The sequence below is a fragment of the Clytia hemisphaerica genome, unplaced genomic scaffold (genome assembly GCF_902728285.1).
Source record: "Clytia hemisphaerica strain Z4C2 unplaced genomic scaffold, Clytia hemisphaerica genome assembly, whole genome shotgun sequence".
NCBI lineage: Eukaryota > Metazoa > Cnidaria > Hydrozoa > Leptothecata > Clytiidae > Clytia > Clytia hemisphaerica.
In genome coordinates, this window is record NW_027104027.1 from 220,521 (window position 1) to 240,928 (window position 20,408).

The following is a 20,408-nucleotide window of genomic DNA, read 5'->3' on the forward strand; positions in this document are numbered from 1 at the left end:
CGAACATGCTTAATTCTATCCATTGCATTCTGGGGGGGGTCTAAACGGTAACGGACAGTTGGGGTAGGGCTGTCAGTGATTTCCTTTTTAGGGATGCTGAAAGTACAGAGGTTTCATCCCTATTCATCCTCCTTAGATCTTCAACTTTGACACCTCCTTTCTCTTGTTCAACCCTCGCGGCTTTGCTATAGTTTCATATATTTGCTATTTTTTTGTTTTGGTACTAACCCTACTCTCTTATTTACAGTAACAAAAATCAATGGCAATTATGAATATAAAATAAATGAAATGCATGGAAGAAATCAGCAAAAGCAACTCCATCATATTGCACGGTGACCTTTGGACAAACTTGGAAATTTCCATGTAAAAGTTTCTTCGCTAGATAACACTTACATACGTAATTAAAGATGAAAAAATTCAATCGGAATAGTGTTTACGAATGACTTTTTTCACGGCCATACACGTTTTTTTTTTTATTAGAACACCTAAAATTTGGCTGAGCCTGGATGTGCTTATTTTTTTTAGCAATTTTCAGCCTAAAATGTTCTTAAATGCGTTCTTAATTTTTCAGACTACTCTAAATCGACAATATGATACAAAATAAAGAGCACTTAAATTTGGCAAAATTTGGACAATATTTGACTCTTGACTTTTGAAGATCCACCCCTAAATTCGGTTAAAACTGCTTAAAAAGAGGAAAAAATTGTAGTTTCTTGTCATTTTTTCCCAAACTGAGGCTGGGCATGTTCTTAAGATGTTCTTAATTTTTCGACGAATTTCAGCCTATATGTTCTTATAAACTAGGTTCTAATAAAAAAAAAAACGTGTACCACACCACTGATACACGATTCACTAAAAGGTAAATTGTTTTTTTCTCTAAGATAATAATCGGTAAATTTTTTGTACTTTGCTCCCTCTCAACAACCTAATCGGTAATGATCAGTAATCATCAGCTACCTCAATAACCGTTTGTTTTTTTTCCGGGACCCCACCCTGTTTATCAATTCTTCAAATATTTTTCATCAAAAGATTTCCTTATATTGCTCTATATAGCCTGACTTTATTTTTATACCTCGTTTTCGGTACACTAAATACTAAATACTAGAAGTGTACTCCTAACCCCTTGAAATGTTTACAAATACCGTTTATTAGGCATTACAAATTTACAACCATTGTCGAAAAAAGGTTAAAGAAAGAGCATACGAGCTTTCATCATAGTAATATTGAGCTATTTTGCTCATGGTTTTATATAAATTGGAAATATTTCCAAAAATTGATATAAATTACTACATTTAACAAATATAAAATATACACATTTTTGTCAAATGGCCTAAAATCTCGAGAACAATTCTCAATTAACGATGTGGGCGGCAGTTTTTCCTTAATTGCTCCTGGAATTACTGTAAGCTTGAGATATCATCTCTATCTAACATATCGTCCTATTAAAACCCTGAATCAAGTTGTTAGGCTTTATCACCGCCATAAACCGTTATTTTCCAATCTAAGACGACACCCGAGCAATCTTCACCTCTCTGACATTCAATTTTAGGATCTTCATAACCAGCGTTAATTTGAACACGTGGTTCACCCGTTTCTTCTTCTTGAACTTGCACCTTCTTGAAAAGATGTGAAGTCTTTTTATTATGACGGTGTGGAATTCGAGCTCTTGAATCCTTCTCTATAGAAACCTCTTGTACTCTGTTTTGTTCATTTACTTCTAATAAGCGACCGACTGTTTCGCCGCGCGGCCGTGGTATAGTGCTTTTACGTGATATCAAATCATCTAATTCTTCTAAGAGTTCATTTCTATAGTCTTTGTTATTCTCTACCGTATTGCCATCTTTAGATCTTTCGATATTTGGGATATCGCTTCGTTTCACTCCTTTAGGGTATGGTAAGGTGAAGAATGGATCCTAAAATAAAACGAATTTCAGCTGTCAGTTTAGTGTTATTAGAAAATACCTTATCAACCAATCTTCATAATAGCGCTTTCAACGCCAGCTCTTAATCCGCCACAGGTCCAAAATATCGCCAATTATTGTCGGCGTCAAAAGGACCGAAATGTTGGTTAAAAGTAAAGCTTTTCTCTATTACTCGATAGGAGTGCTCACTGGGATCGCAGCTTGGTTTAACTTCAGATGGTATTTGAGATTCAAGCTAAAGATAAGAGCGCCTGACAACAAATTACAAAAAATCAAGATTTTGCCCCCTATGTTGATGAGAAGATTTTTGGGAATTCAAATTCCCTGGACTTATGGTAATTTTTAATGAATCCATTTGAAGGAAGTTCATTATTTATGTACCTTTTCTCTTCGTTGGTCCCATTCTTTATGTTTGCTTTTCATTTGAGCATCAATCACATCTTCTTCAAGAGATTCAACGTCGTTGTTGGAATCAGAACCGAAGGAGGCCGCCTCTACATCATCTTCCGGATTATTGGCTACTACCACGTGCCATGATCCTTTTTTGTGGTCCGTCTCACCTGAAACAAAATGGAACTACAACTTATTAAAGATTTGAATTGAGACGATTTGGGGGCTTGAAGACTCGCTGTTATACGGTTTAAGGACTCAATAACAAAAAAACATCTTAACTTTTTGACACTATATAACCAGGCCCTTTCAGATTGCCAGGGTTTTTTTACACCACCCATAATCACTTTTGATCTAGACTAGAAGTTGTTTTTTGTAACAGATTTGGAACACACATTCCCTACCATGAAATAAACTAAATAGAATGATGAAGGGTAGATAAGGAAATTTAACAATGTACGAGTCTGTTTTCCCATCTCTCTACCAATTCAATGATATATATAAAAAAAACACTTACCCCAATAAAAGACGCTCATGAAATTCCATTTATCCAAACCTTCAGTCGAATCGTCATATTTTCGAGTACTCAACATTTCACTTTCTGTCCCTGCAGGTGAGAAAAGCTTTACAGAGACGTCGCCACGTCGTTTATGGACAAAGCTGACGGTCAAAACGACGTGTTCTAATCTTTCGGGCATTCCTCGTTTAACATCAGCGTCATCCTCATCTTCCAAGCATTCTGTGGCTCGTGCTGAGAAACGGATGGCGCCTGCTTTGGATGGAATATTTCTATAAAAAAGGATTTATTGGAGCATTCAAAGTAAGTTGATTGATTATGACTTAGGTTTATTGATTTATGTTGGATTAAATTTGGCTGATTTTACCAGTTTTAAGGTAAATCCTCTAAGATTCTCAAAAAGGACCAGTACGCCTCACATTTTAAATACCCGTTAAAATTTACGTTATTATTTCAGCTCAAAAATTTACTTAAGACAGTCTTTTTAGATCAATTTTGCATACGCCAAATTAAATGATCAACCGCAAAAATAAGTTGACGTAATGTATTTAAGGTAAAATGAGATGGTCGGAGACTTTTTGGAACAAATACTTCACAGAAAAACCGTTTTAGTTTTTATGGTGATATACATACGATGTAACGACCTATCTAAGAAATCTCGAGAAAAAGTTATGGTATCCCAAATCAAAATCGTAAATATCTTCTACGCAGAAAAACTTACGCTTTTTCATTATTTTTTGCGATAACACATTTGACATGGTTTCCTAACGGCTTCATATTTTTAGCAGCTTTGACCAGTTCTTCTGCGTCCAAACGACCGAAACCAAATTTTAGATTATAATGAAAATCAGCTCCATTTCTTTTCCATCCATCATCTACGGGTGAAGTGATTTGAGCTGAACGCACTATTGCATCTTGTACTTGGCGCCAATTCAAGTCTGGACTAAAATTTGGAAACAATTTGTTTAGAGATTTGAATTCGTAGCATAGTGAAGCCATGGCCGTAGTGTAAAGTTAAAACATTCGGCTATGGTGTGCAAGGTCATAGGTTCAAACCCCTTGCACTTAAAACCTCGCTGCTAAATGCTTAGCAATTAAAGCAAATGATCAAGGGAAAGCTGGGAAATCCAGGGAGAAAGAGTGGCTTCCTACGTACGAGAAGACAGTTATCGAAAGAAAAGCCTTCAAGTCGCCTCTGACTACAATCTCATTACTTAATCAATCAAAAGCTTGTGTTATTTCGAATGAATAAATTGCACCAGATAACAGATTAGGCAGCTTCAATATCAATCCAAGAACTATGAATTTTCTAAGGAAGACATACTTGGATTCAAGAAGGAGAGCAATAACACCAGCAGCAAGAGGGGCCGATGCAGAAGTCCCTTTGAACTCTTCTGTACAACCATGATATAAATCCGTTGTCACCTAAAATTATAAAAGTAGAGATGTTTAAGGAATTTACCAGCTGTAATGTTAACAAGTTCAACTTAGTCAACTTGTACAGCGTATGCGTTTGGCTTCTTGACATCACCAACACATGTTAAGCTAATAAAGGATAAAAGCAAGTCCGAGAAAATTCATCAGGCCAAGATATTCAAAGCAAAAGATGAAAATTTTGATTAAAAAACAGCTATATTTCGTATATTATCATATACATCATTCAGCCAAATGATTTCTGTAAAACAAAGTTGAGCTTAAAAACGCTATTACAACAGGTTGTTTCTGCTTTTTAACCAAATTTTCATTCATTCATTTATTCATTCATTCATTCATTCATTCATTCAGAAGGACAGACTTACCATGGGGTTTTCTCTACCCTCTCTATGAGAAGCTCCATTGAATGTCACAGCAAGAGTGGACGAACATTTTTCTGTGTAGTAGGCTGATGTACCGTGATCACCAATGCAACCAATAGAAATAGTGTATATTGACGTCGTATATCCGTCACAATTACAATCGTCGTCCGTCAGCCCTCCATTGCCCGTCGCCCAAACGAATATGTTGCCTTTTTTGTCTCGACCCTATGAGCAAGAAAACATTAAATTCATTCGAGTGTTACAGCTAACTATTTTGCAGTGACTTTGTCTCAAGGTTTTTTAAGGCCCCGTTTTACTGTGGACTATATACTTCATCTTCTAAAGGCTAATCTATCGGTCCTAGCTTTACCTTATTACCAAAAATTATGAAAACAAAACCATAGAAAATACATACATACCTCGATAGCTGCTTTTTTGAGAGCATTCGTAGCAATAGGACCCGGCTTTCCAAACGTTTTCCCATCATCTTTGGGTCCCCAACAATTGATATAAATATCGACATGATCATTTTTAAATCCCAAGGCAGCAGCTTCTAGCGCATCCGTAGCTTGACCATCAAGCATTCGGACACCTCCAACTTTAGCGTTATAAGCGACGCCCACACCGCAGATTGAATTGTTTGCGGCCGCAACTGCTTCACCGGCGCATCGTGTACCGTGGCTAAAAGAAAAGATTTGTGTGGTAATTTTTTGAAAGATTGGTTTAAATTTCCTTTCGTTCATTCGAAAGCTCTCAAAAAACTATATAGAAAACTTTTAAACGGGTATAGCCGATTTCATTACCTAACTCGAGATATTTCATGCGCAAGTTCCACTTTTCGCCACATTTTGGTCTAAAATTGACCATAAATTGCATCTTCTGCGTGAATTATCTCGAGCTAGGTAATGAAATCGGCTATACCCGTTTAAAAGTTTTCTATATAGTTTTTTGAGAGCTTTCGAATGATTTTGATGATATTGTCTGAAAATGAGTTTGAAATTTTCAAAAATTTTCGACCTTAGGGTTTTGCCTGGGGAAAAAAGAAATTGCCCAAAAAAGGGATGTTCCACCTGTGGGATTTTAGGGGAATTTTTCCTGAGGCATAAGCATCCTATAGAGAAGGTTCTGGAGAAAGTTTCAGCTAGATATTATTTTTTTCCTACAAATAGCCTATACTTTTGTAACACGACCACACTATAAGTAATTGTATAAATCAATAACTAACTATAATTATCCAAATTCCCTTAAATCGAACAAATTTGAGTTATTCGTTCGTATTCGAGTTTTGTAGATTTTACTGTATCCACCTGTCAATAGAATAATGGTCACATCCTGTCTAATTATTTCCCCAAGTTTGATTCACTTTGATCGCTCAGTGCAAATATTTGTATGAATATCTTACCAATTATCGGGATCGGTGTCCCTGGGCATCGGATCTTCGTCATTGTCATTCAAATCACAACTGGCTTTCTCATCCTGAAATTATTGAAAATGAAATATGAGTACGATTATTTAAGAAAATGATTACGTTAGTAGTCTGTGTTTTACTGAGTGAAAGTTTTGAAGTTTTGAAATTTTGAAATCTTGTACTGTAATTTCACGGACGAAAATAAGAATTCGACGGTATTCGGTATTTTATTCATTAAAAATGACTTACGCATATTACGAATACACGATTCTTTTATAGAAATAACTTCTATAAGGATATCAGGGTGAGATTTCGGAGTTAGAACAATAGGCCTTAACAATCTATTGTTTAGAACAATTGAAAAATTAAAATAATGCTCACCCTCAGCCAAAGCACATTATCTTATAAAAAAGCGTGTAGTTACAGCTCTCATATCAATCGTTTTTTGTCTCGATTAGAGGTTAATTTTCTTAAGATTTTTATGAAAACTAATTAAAACTTACATAGTTTGGTTGTAGATCTGGATGTGTGTGATCAAGTCCTATGAATGAGAAAAATTGATTTAGTGAAAACCGAAAGTTTTCACCCTTTGTTGGTTCGAAAGCAGAAAGTTTGTGCTCTTAAAAAAAATTGAAAAATTCCAAACTTTTGAAAGCTAGGTTTTAGATTTAATAAAAATACCTTACTCCTAGTATGCTATCAAAAGGTTCTCTATTTTCATTGAAATACTTCCCCAACGAAGCTCAAAGTTTTATAGATATTGATAGGGACTAACATTTCCTCTAAGCATAACAAGTTTCTGAAGAAATTTCAATGTTTTTAGATACACGTTTTTTTTTTATAAGGAACCTTAACTTTGCTCTGAGCCTGGAGTTCCTTATTTTTACAGAGAATTTCAGTCTCAAAGTTCCTTATCGAGTTCCTTACGACATAGGAAATTTTGAACTTTTTGCCCCTTGAAAGATCAAAATTTGGTCAAATAAGTCCCAATAAGGTACATTATTTTCAAATCCACTTATTCTCAGCCTGAGCAGTTCCTTAACAATTCCTTATTTTTTGAACCATTTTCAGCCTCGAGTTCCTTATAAACGTGTTCCTTATTAAAAAAAAACGTATTTCCTTCCATTTTCCATTTTCAAATATAAAGATAGCCACACCGTGACCACCAATAATGAGAAATTATATCGTTTATTTTGCTTTGTCAGCATAGAGGCGCGCATCCTTTCAATGTCATAAAAAAGAATATCTTTATTTTCACTTGGCTTACCTTTCCTCTAAGCATGAAGACAACTTTCTGAAAACAATTAAATGGTTAAAACTTAGTTCCCCATAAAGAACTTGGCTTACCATCATCTAGAACACTGATGACAATACCCTTGCCAGTATATCCTTGTTTCCAAACATTGGACACCTTCAAATCAACTCCTCCTGGACTGTGGCCCTGTCCATTGTTATGCTATAAAAAACGAGAAGTTACTTAATTGGACAGGATGATTTTTAATGACTAAATAATCATAGTCAATTTAATTTGTTGGTATTACCAGCCGAAATCAGATTATAGATTACGAGATTGAATCAGCAAGCTAAAGTACATTTCAAATTAGCTAGTGGTAAATTTTCAATTGCGTAATTTTGATAGATTTCGAATTAGATAGCGATTTTATACTTTTTGGAAAGGCAATCCGGAGTGGAATATTATGCGTATAAAATGTTTCTAAAATTTTCAAACACGAAGATGAAAAACGAAAAATAAAAAAATTAGCTTTTTATCTAGCAATGCTATAACCACCATTTTTAGACTTGAGAAACTTCAATCTTTGCAGAATCAATGTCAGATGTGAAATTTTTCTTCGAAAAAAAACAATTCAGTCGAAAGATATTTGACACGAAAGGAGGCTAGGTAGGCTTTTCCAAAGTTTTTTAGTTCTACAAGAAAAGACGAAAAGACGGGGGTTAACGAATGAGTTACAGCATCGATGGTTACAATTTGTTAATTACCAACATAGTTTCTACCCCCCTACATTTAGGGGGGCTTGGGCTTTGATGAACAAGGGTGGTGTTAAAAGTATGGCTTTCCTAAGGGGGGGGTTTAACTGTTCAGAGCGTAATTAAGCTCAAACTTTTGTGTTGTAAAAAACCACCTGTGAAGCATCAAAAATTTATATTACATGTTCATTCATAAAACAGGAGACATAAGTGATGTAATTCCGTTGGTGAAACAAAGTACACCGTTTTCGTGAGACAGGGGTGAAATTTCCATTCGTGAGAGTGAGACAGTGGTCACTGTCCCTTTGTGAGACAGGGGTGTTTTTCCATTCGAGAGACATGGGTTTATTGTCCCGTCATGAGTCAGGGGTGTAATTTGCATTAATGAGACATTGGTGTATTTTAAATACGCAAAATATAGGTTTACATTACATTTATGAGACAGTGGTGAACCGTTTCTTTATAAAACAGGGTTGTACATTCTTTCATGAAGATGTCATTTTCTTCAACCTTTTAGATTTGAGTTTACTTTTCATTTATGGAGCTTAATTTCCATCAACGAGAGAACAGTGTAGGGGGGGTTTGTAGGGGTTAGAAATACCGATTTCCCGTCAAAGTTTTTGCTGAATCCCGGAATCCCGAAAATTGAAAAATAACACCGTCACACGTTTGTACAGGTTCAAATACCGGCATAATGACAAAAAATAAGGCCAAATACCGTCACCGTCTGATTTTGAAACACCGTTTTCCCGTCTTTTTTTTCGTCAAATCCCGTAATACCGTACTAAAAAAGGGCCAATTCCGTGACACCGTAAAAGTACAAACCCCTCCCCGGTGTACCTACCAAGTACCACATTTTTTTGAATTCAGGATCTGTTGGATAACCATCTCGTTTAAACCTTTCCAAAACTTTCTGTTGTGTAGCTTTCAGTACTTCTTTTTCATTGGTTAACAAACCAGTCTTGATGTGATCTCGCTTTTCAATCTTACTGGATGTCTCCACATGCTTGAAGTGGAAATATCCGTCTTGATTACCAATCTAAAATGAAAATGTGAACGGTTTCAGGATTTTGTGGTTTAGTTTTTGTTGAAAATGCAAACCCATTTAGCAATGATTAGGTTAATTATGGTGAGAGATATCTGACTTTCGTTTAAAAAGTGTTGAGTACTATATTGAGGAGTATGCTCAGGAAGCGTGTCAGAAAATTTTCTAAATTCTTTAATGGCTTATGGGTAAGTAGCCCACAAGTAGCTGCTTCATTTTGGTTAATGTACTAAGTAGTTTCATTTTTGCAGCAAAAGTAAGAGTAGGATTTTAAGAACAATTTGAGGCTCAAAGTGTCATAAAATAAGAACAGCCGAGCCTTTCAACAAAAGCTTACTGATTCTTATAAGTACAATACAAGAGTGTATTAGACCTGGAATTAGACTACATATTTTAGGGTAAAACTTGCTAATCTAATGATACCACCAGGGAACTTCATTATTACCACCACCAACAATACCACCCACTACTCCATACCTTTCCTATATTGATAAAGCCATGTTTCTTGGCGATAGTATCGGCTATTTCTTTTGAAGGTGGATCAACTTTCACCGCCCATGTGTTTGTATAAAATTGACGTTTATTGTTCTCTGGAAACTCATTCTGTAAATATTCTCTATGCCGGCGCTGTAGGTATCGTTTGACCTTCTCACGGCCTGTTGGCGTCAGATAAACGCGCTTCTGTCCTGGCAAACCGTCCGTTATACTCAACGCTATTATGTTAAACGTCACGACCATTAAAACGCATTTAACCATACTGTTAATAGAAAAGCTTGTAGGGTGCTTCATTTTTCCGAGCCAGGTAATTCTAAGGATTTTTCAATACCGGCTTTTTCGCTTTATTTTTCCATGGCCATTTCAATCAACATTAAATATTTAAAACCGTAAAAAAAGCCATTTATATATTTAGGTTTATAATTAATTCATTTTGATGTTTTTTCTTCTCTTTAATTGTTATATCTTTGCTTTAAAATAAAAAGTGTTGTAGTTATACTGAAAGTGAGCTTATGAATGTTCGAATTATATTTTATTCGATTTTTATCCCAAAAATATATTCTTTTGATGGAATACATAGAAAAATTCGAATCTTTTTTTCCTAGCACTCATATTGAGCATATCAAAACAAAAAACAATACTGTTTCACGCCTAAATGATTTCATTCCATAAAACAAGCGGCTAAAATTGCAAAAGCCTCGACAGCTCCTCTTCTGCATCAAAATTTCATTATCGGCAGCTCTGATATTGATTTTTGATTTTTTTTTATTAAAATATTGAAATTTTGTTTATGTAAGAATTTTGGGAATTTTTTGGGTAAAAAGTGTGAAAGATGTGACAAAATGGATTTTGTTTGATTTTATCGGTTTCGAGCTTTTTGTTTTGGCACTATCCTAAGTGCTTGAAGCAAAGGGTATGGAAAGTAATCTATTAACGTTCGTTTTGCTTATTACAAGTACTATTGTATACCAAAGCGACGCATTCCGAGTCATCAAGAACAGTCAATACGGCAAGAAGCAGCGATTTCATTCGCAAGCTCAGTTCGATAAAATACATAAATTTTTACAACGTAGATACTCGATAGCACATCAGAATGGAACTAGTGATGATAAACATTCATATTACACAAACTCATGGGCTGTTCATGTTTTCCCACCGGAGAAAATAATCGCAGATCGTATTGCTGAAAAGCATGGTTTCGTCAATATAGGTCCGGTAAGGGAATTCGAATCATATAGCCTAAAGTTATGTTGTTTTCGGTGTCAATGGTTTTTGAAATGTGTATTTACCTGCTTATGAGTGCGTTACAGTAGCAAGAAGGAGGGGTGTAGGGTGCAGAGAGGGCAGTAAATCAAAAATTGCTTCGGCCGCTTAATTTTTAACAAACATGTTCCGAATTAGGGGTGCCAAAATTCTATTTCCTTCAATTTATCCTCTCAATCTTGGCCAAGCCACCAATAAAGTTCTCCTATTAAATCATACCTATCGTGTCTTTTTATAGATTGGTAATCTACCGGGCCATTTTCACTTCAAACATGATAAAATAAGCAGTAAACGTAAAAAACGAGAAATCAAGAAAACTGATCTTTTGGAGCTCGAAAATGAGGTAAAGTTTACTCATCAAAAATTTGCCAGTTGTAAAACATTTCAGTTCTTTTTCAAATTACTGTATGTATCTTTAGAACAGTTAGGATTATGAGTTCTTGTAAAATTCTAAATGTTCTTGTAGATCAGACCACTATTTTGGGTTTCTATAACATCGGTTGCGGATTTTTGGTCCATTGTAGCCATTTTTCTCCTGACCTGAATTTTTTTTCACATTTCTGAAGGGTTTTGACACTTTTGCTAAATAGTCCTGAAAGAGTACTACAAGGAAATTATGGTATTATTTGTTACGTTTCGACTGTTGGGAACTAGTTTTTGGCTTTTCGTCTTGCTATTTGGCTACCCAAGTTGAAATGTTCTTTTTTGCAAAGTTTTTTTCTCTTTCTCAGTTCATGATTTTGACACAAAAGTTTCAATTAATATTCATAAAATCTATTGAATTGTACATTGTTTATTGAAACCAGCACGAATAAGTGACGTCAATATATTTTAACGTCAAAATAATTTTACATTTTTAACGTCAAAATGATTTTTTTGCATACCATGGCGGCTTAAGAAAGGCATATCTTTTTTTAAATTGATTTTCGTGATTTCCCGTAAGCAAAAAAGTTGTTCAGAATTAAATATCCTTTCCAACAGTATATAATATGTTAGGGTTTTTCGAAGATGAAATTTTTGCAAAAAAAGTGCTGACGTCAACAGAAACATCATTTTCAAGAGTGTCTCTCTCATTTTTTATTTTTCTTACTTCATGATGAACCTCTGTACAAAATTTCAGAGCTCTATCACAATTTGAAGTATACATGTGATAATCCGCCCCACTACCCATGTGATTGCCCTGGAAATTTAAATAGTGAGAATTCTTTTATTTCCAGGTTCAATATGCAATCCAACAGAAGATCTTGAAAAGATTCAAACGAGACAATCAACTTGTTTTCAATGATCCTATGTTTCAAGATATGTGGTACTTGGTCAGTTCCCTAGAATTTCGGTTTTATCTCAAAAATCTTTGCGGTTTGGTAAGCCAGAAATCAAGGCAAATCTTAAAAATCATAAATGTACAAAAAGCCTCGATAGATAACGCTATAGTAGCCGGCAGCCGTATCATTAGCCTTTTGATTCCAGGCTTAGTTGTCTAGGGATGTCTGTTTACCAACGAAACTGAGAACTATGTACCACCAGTTTCATAATTTGTACCGATAAGGTAATAAAACTTTTTCAGGTTATAAGTCTTGGGAATTTTAGAACTTTTAATTAAACTTAGCAAATACGCAATTATCTGATAATTTGTTTTTTAATATCTCATTTGTAGGAAAACACAGGTCAGACGGACGGTCCGCCGGGTGTTGATTTGAATGTCATGAATGTTTGGAAACAAGGTCTATCCGGACAAGGGATTGTAATTAGTGTTCTTGATGATGGTAAGTTAAATTCATGCAATATTTTCATCATGCAAAGAGGATCTGGAGTTCCCGAGTTATTCCTGAACTTGCATATTCGATTCATTTGAAACTTGTTTTTTTTTATTCTTTGTTCTTTTGAAGTGAAGTCATGATAAAACATATAGTTCATATACTTTAGGTCTCGATCACACTCATCCGGACTTAGAGCCTAATTATGTAAGTATCAAGAATTTTCATCTGCTTAACTTGTCTCAGAAAAAGACGAACTTTAACAAGTGACTTCAATCTCGGTATTATCATCTTTTCAATCAAATTTTGAGTTTTCAGTTTTTACAAAGTCGCCATTTATTCAATCGCCTCTAGTCCATATTTCTTACCACTTAATGGTCAGTGCAGTCATTAAGATTAAAGTAAAAGCCGCTTACTTACCACTGGGCGAAATAAGAGATTTCCAATCCTGGAAATATCTTGAAAGTATGATATTTCCATATACTTTTGTAAATATGGAAATATGACTTTTCTATATTTCCAAAAATTAGAAATATCTTGAAAATATGATACCTTATCGGGGAAAACTTCGTCGGGGAAAAGTGTGGAAAAGTGACGAAATGTCGGCCAAGTGACGAAAATTTTCCCCGACCTTAATGCGCTTACCAAAACCAGCAAGTGACGAATATTTTTCCCCGACGAAAATCTTTCCCGACGAAAATTTTCCCCGACGAAAATTTTCCCCGACGAAGTTTTCCCCGATAAGGTATTTCCACAACTTTGGAAATATAGAAAAGTCAAACTTCCATATTTACAAAAGTATATGGAAATATCATATTTTCATGATATTTCCAGGATTGGAAATCTCTTATTTCGCCCAGTGTACCATTTATTCATTCTTTTCAGGATCGATACGCAAGTTGTGATTTGAATGATAACGATGATGATCCAAGACCACGTGATTCAGATCCTGATAATTGGTTGGTTGACATTTTATCCTACAACGCTTTGTTTTTTTCACACCTACCGGGTGTGCAACAAATAAGTTACTCTCTTTGATTTGATATTGCAAGCAGTAAAAGAAATATTTTTCAAAGATTGTTTCGGAATCATCCAGAACTTAAAATTTGGTGTATTACGATGCCGAATGCTTCAAACCCACAAAATTTTCAACATAAAGAGTTTCCAAAAGTTTTTCTGTGTGCGCATCATTGTTGAAAAAGGTGGAGAAGGTGAAAGTTTTGAGAAAAATGCTTCGTTTGAACTGTTGCAGCTCATCTCGATTCACAGATGATGGAATGTATTTACAGGGATGCATAATCTTGTAAATGAATGCTTTTTACATAATGGAAATACATTTCCTGATGCATAAAATCGTTTTGTGCGTCTATTTATTACAATCGATTTAATACTCTCGATTTTCGCCTTTTTCTGTCATTTTTTAAAATTGATATTTTAGGTTTTTGAACATAACCTCTGAACTAATGAAGTAAAATTAAAAAGTAATACACCAAATTTTAAGTTAAGCTTTCCTGTGAGTGATTCCGAAAAATTCCTCTTTTCTACTGCCTACAATGTCAAACCAAAGAGGGTAACTTATTTGTGGCACACCCGTTAGATTCATTTCTATATGGATTTCTCTTCTTTTCTGGGCCTTTTAAGGTTTTTTAAGTTTAACTTAAAAGTTTTTAGCTCTGCATGAATATTCCTGTAGATAATAGCCACGTTATTTAGTATCGGCGCTCATTTGACTTCCTTTCCTTTGCCATGCCATTTGCCATGAGTAAGAAAAAAAAGCCTATGCAAAAACAAAAAAACAAGCTTTGTGTTTCATTAATAAGACAATTAATCATTCGATAAATCTTCTTATCGGCGATCCAAAAAATATCTGCAATCTGATTGGTTAAAAAGAGTACAATATATCTTGTATTTTACATGTAAAAATATAAATTGACGAAAAGATGTTGTTGCATTGTAGCGGTAGAAGCAATCTAGCGTCACTTTGCTACAAAAGTGTCCTCCAACACAAAAAGTGCATTTTTTGGGTCACCGATAAACCAGTTATCAGACATCTGCTCGTACAATATGGAAATATTTCACTCGTTCCGGATTTTCCGTATATTTTCCTCGCCTAAAGGCTCGGAAAATATTGTACGGAAAAATCTCGGAACTCGTAAAATATTTCTCATATTGTACTCGGAACTGTCCGATAACTATTACGTATTATCTTCTTTTATCTTTATCTTCCAGCCATGGAACACGCTGCGGTGGAGAAGCGGCCGCTGCAGCCAATAATTCGATGTGTGGTGTTGGTGTCGCTTATAATGCAAAGATAGGAGGTTGGTAGCTTTATTTTCTCGTAAATCCATTTCCCCCAAACAGGGATACTTCTCAAAATTGCTTGACTGTTTCAAATATATCATATGCGATTCCCTTCTTTGGTTCTCAAGGACCAGAGATTTGCTTGTTTGAAAATTTTCCAAGAAATTTTAGTTGCAAGTTGGCATTGATTAATGGCCAATAGATTTCCAATGTTTGATTAAGTTTACTTTTTTTGTTAGGAATTCGAATGTTGGATGGTCAAGCCACTGATGCATTAGAAGCCAGTGCCCTTGGTTTTCGTGGAAACCATATAGATATTTACATCAATTGTTGGGGTCCTAAGGATGATGGTAAGACCTTTGGGAAACCAGGACCAATGGCTGCAAACGCATTGCGTTTAGGTGCACAGAAAGTAAGTCAAATAAAACTATGTCATCTAAAATTAACATTAAAAAAAGGAATATGGCCAGCAAGATGACTGATTTTTATGGTTTATATTACAGTAGAGTCTCTATAACTGAAACATCTATAACTCGAATGAGTCTTAACTATCGTTGGCACTGAACTATCTTTATTAAATAGAGCGACTCCTTGATTCACCTCGGTGTTTAAAACTTGAAATTTCAGACTTTGACTGACAAAAATACCCCCAAGAAACAAGACTGTTCATTGATGTACCATTGATGTAACACAAATTGGTGTTCTTAGTTTTTTGTTGGTTTTCTCTCAAATGCAGGGTCGTTATGGTTTTGGTTCAATATACGTTTGGGCGACGGGCAACGGTGGGTTGACGGACGATGATTGTAATTGTGACGGATATACGACGTCTATTTTTACGATTTCTATTGGTTGTATCGGAAACCGTGGGTTGTCAGCCTACTACACAGAAAAATGTTCATCCACACTGGCCGTCACTTTCAATGGAGCTTCTCATAAAGAAGGAACTGAGAATAAAGTGGTATGTCTAGTAGTGTTCGTTGTGTGTGACCGAACTTTTAAAATGGAACCTGGAATGGGTATCGCTCTAGTAATTTCTGATTGTCCGTAATCAAAATGGTAGCTTGAGTTGCTCAAATGACTAGTTCCGAAAAGCAATGTATCATCCGCTCCGTTCTTGTTTTAAAGTTTGATGATTTAAACTCTTTGCATATTCGCTCACATTGAAGGGTCTGCTTATTGCCTGTATAACCGCATTCCTTTTACCGATTATTTTTATATCAGTTTTGTTATTATCCCTTATACATTGTTTTATGAGCCAGAGGCTGTTCACCCTGGAGACCTACTGCGGTTATGAGCACGAACGTACGCAAAAATCGATCTGTATCTTTACTAAGAATCGAAAAAATAAACTTTTTTACAACACGTTTAATGCCCAGGTTAAGTGAGCATTCTTATGTCCATTCATGGCCTGCTTGGCTTTGTTTTGTATAAATCTGTGTGGTTGTTTGTTGTTTTTTTGCACAAGACTTACTGCATCGACAAGACTTGATGTTAGAGTATGTATAACGTATCTACTTTCTTACATCAGGTGACAACAGACCTGTACCATAAATGTACTGAAGAATTCAAAGGGACTTCGGCTTCAGCACCTCTAGCTGCTGGTGTTATTGCATTGGCACTCGAAAGAAAGTAAGTTTTTTTGATACACCCTCCATGTGACCCGATGTATGATAAAGTGAAGGAACTAAATACCAATAGATGATGGGAATGGGTGGGAATTTCAATTTTATCAAATGGTGTTTCGCTTAATTTTCAACGGGTGTATAGAAGTTTTATTTTTCATTACCAGTATAGAGCTAATACCTTATTGCATTATTGCTTGTTTTGATTGGTCGCTCTAATACTAAAAAATGGATTCTTATAGATGACTTTTTTTGAAAAGCTTATGGTTGTATGCTGAACGAAATTTCTTGATTTTGTTTTTAGTCCCAAATTAACTTGGCGTGATGTGCAAGATTTGATCGTTCAGACGGCTCTGAAAACATCACCTCTGGATGACGGATGGAAAGTCAACGGGGCGGGATTTCACTTCAATCATAAATTTGGTTTTGGGCGGCTAGACGCCACCGCCATGGTTAATAAAGCAGGTGAATGGGCGGACTTGAAATATACGTTACCTCAGCACAGGAAATGTACAGCTGCTTCTTCACTTGAACGAGTGTAAGTGTTGACCTTTTTTTAAGGATATTAAATATCAGAAATTATACATCTACGAAACCTAAAAGCGTGTAGAAACTGGGTTAGAGTTTATCTATGCATTGACTTCGACGATTGACTTTCTAGTCTATTCATGCTTTAAAGGGAGATATTTGGCACTGTGATTCCTTCTACTGTCCTGAGCAAAACTTCAAAATATTTTTTCCTAAGTCGAAATATTCAAGTAGAACCGATAAATCCAACCTAAAAACCGATTTCTTCCATTAAAGCAGTTGTTGCAGGTTAATTTCAGAAAGAAAATTGTTAATTTTCAAAATCGTATTTTATGCTTTCTCTCGTATTCAGAAACATACCAAACAACGATGCAAAAGAAATTTTGGCTCCAACCGTCGCTTGTGAAAACACAGTCGCCAAAATCGACCGCGTAGAACACGTCGTTCTGACCGTCAGTTTCGTGCATCGGCGACGTGGTGACGTAAGTATAGATCTCATCTCTCCGTCAAACACACGTAGCGAGATGTTGAGCACTCGGAAATATGACGATTCGGACGAAGGGTTGGATGAATGGCATTTCATGACTGTTTATTGTTGGGGTAAGAGTTTCTTCATTTTATCTCTCGAATACTTTGAAGGGAAGCTCTTGTTAGCAATAATGATCTTAGTCTTGAGCCTTATATAAACTGCCAAATTAGGTCCATTTACTTTCTACATCAATGATAACATTTTTCACCAACTGGGTGCTTCTTTTGAGGATCATTCCTTTAAAAGTCTTAGAAAGACTAGAAAGTCTTTGTCTTTACCAGAGCCAAACAATAGTAAATTAAAAAGCAACAAAAACAACAGGAGTATTTGACCGAGAATCACTTTCTTGACCATAAAGTCTCCTTCGGGTACAAGCTCTGTTTCAAAATGAAACACTTTCACTTTCACTATTTCAGGCGAAAATCCACGTGGTACATGGAAGATCATTATCCGAGATAATTATGAGCAAGGAAATGGAATGTTTTCTGATGGTTCAGAATCTGCTCCTGATTTGGAACAACTAGAAGATCAAGTCATAGATTCACAAATGAAAATACAAGCGGTAAGTGTAGAGATTGATCATTTTTGAAAATGTCTTTTTATTCCTATCGAGATTCAGCTTGCATCCAATTCTTATATTGATGTGATTTTCAAATAAGAACAATAATCTTTTCATGTTTTCTTTTTCGTAAGATTGTCTAACTGACTGCATTTGCCTCTCTCTCTAATTCGCTTTTCACGGGACTAAAGACTTTTTCCACCGATCAGAGATATATTCAAATTATAGATTGTATTTTGCACTACTTTGCATCTAAGATGGTCAATTCTTTAGTTCGAATTACAGAGAGATTCGAATCATAAACTTTTTTCTAATCTAATTCTGCCACAACATTTCAGTTTTCTTAACACTTCTAACTTGACTTTACTTCACTTAGCGGCGTTAACCTCTAAGGATCCTTGTGCCATTTGTCAGTCCTCTTTCATGGAAGTCACACTCTTAGTTGTTGTATTGGGAAGATATAAAGATCAGAAAGCTCTTCTAAAGCACCAACTATTTGTTTTTATTTTCTCAGAACCCATTATATGACGGTACCCTGAACAGTGGTGGCTTACGTAGAGATCAAATATCACGGCAACCGAACTATTATGGCTATCCTGCATATAATTATGGACCTATCAACTATCCATACGCGAACTATGATATCATGAATTACGGGCGTTCTTATATTCCCGCCACACCTGAGGCGGGCGAAGAGGGTGCTTATTATGAAAACGAAGAAGAGGGTCATGCTTATCTTGAGCCAATGACCAGTGAAGAAGTTGAAAAAGACGAAGAAAGAAACGCACGTGACTTTGTTGAGCATGCGCACCAGACACTTCATAAAAAATATTCTCACCATGCGGCCGCTGATGACAGCGAGCGCACGCGGCGTGATGAAGTTGATGACGCGCGTAAAGCAATTTTAGATTATTACACACGAATGAATAATGTGAAAAAGACTACTGTACACAGTGATAAATACAAGAAGGTACAAGTGCAAGAGGAAGAGACAGGTGTACCACGTGTTCAAGTCAGTGCTGGATATCAGAACCCTAAGATCCAATGTGTAGGGGACGAACTTTGTTCTGGAGTACTCTTGAAATGGGTCATCACTTTCTATGGATCTTGTGTATCGCCTGATTGCCCTTGTGTACCGCCTGATTGCCCTGCACAAAATTAGGCTTGACTATCTTAAACGCGTTAACACTTTTAATAAAACAATTATAACCTAGTACTTTATATTGTATTTTATATTTTTCATAGAATATAATATTTGAATTCGACTTTTTCTGTTTAAACATTTCAAATTAAATTTAGTGTATTTTTCATATTTTTGTAATTATTTTATAAAACATTTTAGCAGATATTTACAACAGTAACAACGTTATGGTAGCAAATGTGAGTTTTCCTCCTCCTTGTAGACCTAAGGCTGTTAATAAGATAGTCCATAGTTCGTGTGCAAGAGTTCCAAGTCGATGTAGGAGCAGAGGAATGTTAAGAGATGAAAAAACAGCCTTTCTGATTACTCAAAGTTCAACGATCACTTCTATTGAAAATTCTATTGTAAAAACGTTGATTAGGTCATTAAATGAAAGTCCAGAAAATGTGGCTCGCCATACAAATCGGACGGTTTCTACTTAACGCAATGATATTAAATTGGTTCTTGTAAAACTGTCAGAAGTCGAGTAAAATCAAAATTAAGTTAGAAAAAAATCTAAATTTTTCTGAAAATTATGAAAAATCACTTCCAAAACCACTTAAATCCGACCATATAACAACCACAATCTCGACCAAAACATCACAATGACGTCAACAAATCAAAAAAACACTCCCAATCCACTCTGCACGCCCACATCATGTGCTGACGATCAGAACAAAGAAAGCCTGGCTTGTTCCAAATGCAACCGACTCGTTTACTACATCTGTACAAGGTTACCTCCTTACATGATAATCGGTATGTAAAGATAACTTGCTAAACTAAAGGAGACGATAAAAGAGAATGAGAAAACGATCAAGAAGTTGAAAAACACAGAACACCGCCTTCTGGAGATAGTAGTCTCAAAAAGAAGAAATGTCAGACTTAAAGAAACAGCTGTCTAACGATCCAGCATTCCATACCGTGGAATACGTAGAAAATAAGCTGGAGAAAAACTGGAGGATTTTCGTACACAGATTCTTTCCACCATCAAAGAGGAGTGTACGAAATCGTACGCAGCTGCAGTAACTGCCGATAGAGAGACTGTCTCATCCAACGAATGTATTAAGACTGCTGTTAAAGAAGTAAATGAAGAAGAAGAGGCAGAACAAAGAG

General features: G+C 35.6%; 2 protein-coding genes across 3 annotated transcripts; one reads left to right on the plus strand and one right to left on the minus strand.

Annotated features, from left to right (window-relative positions):
- Positions 1–1,218: 1,218 nt before the first annotated feature.
- Positions 1,219–10,109, minus strand: LOC136811628 (PC3-like endoprotease variant B). The gene is made up of 12 exons (XM_067068254.1): positions 9,542–10,109; positions 8,864–9,058; positions 7,381–7,489; positions 6,537–6,574; positions 6,028–6,101; positions 5,045–5,306; positions 4,629–4,850; positions 4,154–4,254; positions 3,551–3,772; positions 2,830–3,101; positions 2,304–2,482; positions 1,219–1,913 (listed from the first exon to the last, which is right to left on the minus strand). The coding sequence occupies exons 1-12, from the start codon at positions 9,851–9,853 to the stop codon at positions 1,464–1,466; spliced, it is 2,436 nt and encodes an 811-aa protein (XP_066924355.1). The 5' UTR covers positions 9,854–10,109; the 3' UTR covers positions 1,219–1,463.
- Positions 3,051–19,494, plus strand: LOC136811626 (PC3-like endoprotease variant B). 2 transcript variants are annotated; one of them, XM_067068252.1, is made up of 14 exons: positions 3,051–3,132; positions 11,061–11,165; positions 12,040–12,135; positions 12,477–12,585; positions 12,746–12,783; positions 13,462–13,535; positions 14,806–14,894; positions 15,117–15,289; positions 15,614–15,835; positions 16,406–16,506; positions 16,804–17,037; positions 17,380–17,627; positions 17,973–18,118; positions 18,630–19,494. In XM_067068252.1, the coding sequence occupies exons 1-14, from the start codon at positions 3,091–3,093 to the stop codon at positions 19,275–19,277; spliced, it is 2,325 nt and encodes a 774-aa protein (XP_066924353.1). In that variant the 5' UTR covers positions 3,051–3,090; the 3' UTR covers positions 19,278–19,494. The 2 variants fall into 2 exon arrangements, with proteins under 2 accessions (XP_066924353.1, XP_066924352.1); XM_067068251.1 differs by lacking the exon at positions 3,051–3,132 and adding an exon at positions 10,257–10,774.
- Positions 19,495–20,408: the final 914 nt, after the last annotated feature.

Excerpts from the sequence above, each read along its gene's own strand:
- LOC136811628 (XM_067068254.1), bottom strand. The coding sequence starts at position 9,853 with ATGAAGCACCCTACAAGCTTTTCTATTAACAGTATGGTTAAATGCGTT. Across the intron at positions 6,102-6,536 it reads CAGATCTACAACCAAACTAT|GATGAGAAAGCCAGTTGTGA; the intron begins GTAAGTTTTAAT and ends CAATAATTTCAG. Across the intron at positions 4,851-5,044 it reads TCAAAAAAGCAGCTATCGAG|GGTCGAGACAAAAAAGGCAA; the intron begins GTATGTATGTAT and ends TCTTGCTCATAG.
- LOC136811626 (XM_067068251.1), top strand. The coding sequence starts at position 10,475 with ATGGAAAGTAATCTATTAACGTTCGTTTTGCTTATTACAAGTACTATT. Across the intron at positions 11,166-12,039 it reads TTTTGGAGCTCGAAAATGAG|GTTCAATATGCAATCCAACA; the intron begins GTAAAGTTTACT and ends TTTTATTTCCAG. Across the intron at positions 15,290-15,613 it reads TGCGTTTAGGTGCACAGAAA|GGTCGTTATGGTTTTGGTTC; the intron begins GTAAGTCAAATA and ends TCTCAAATGCAG.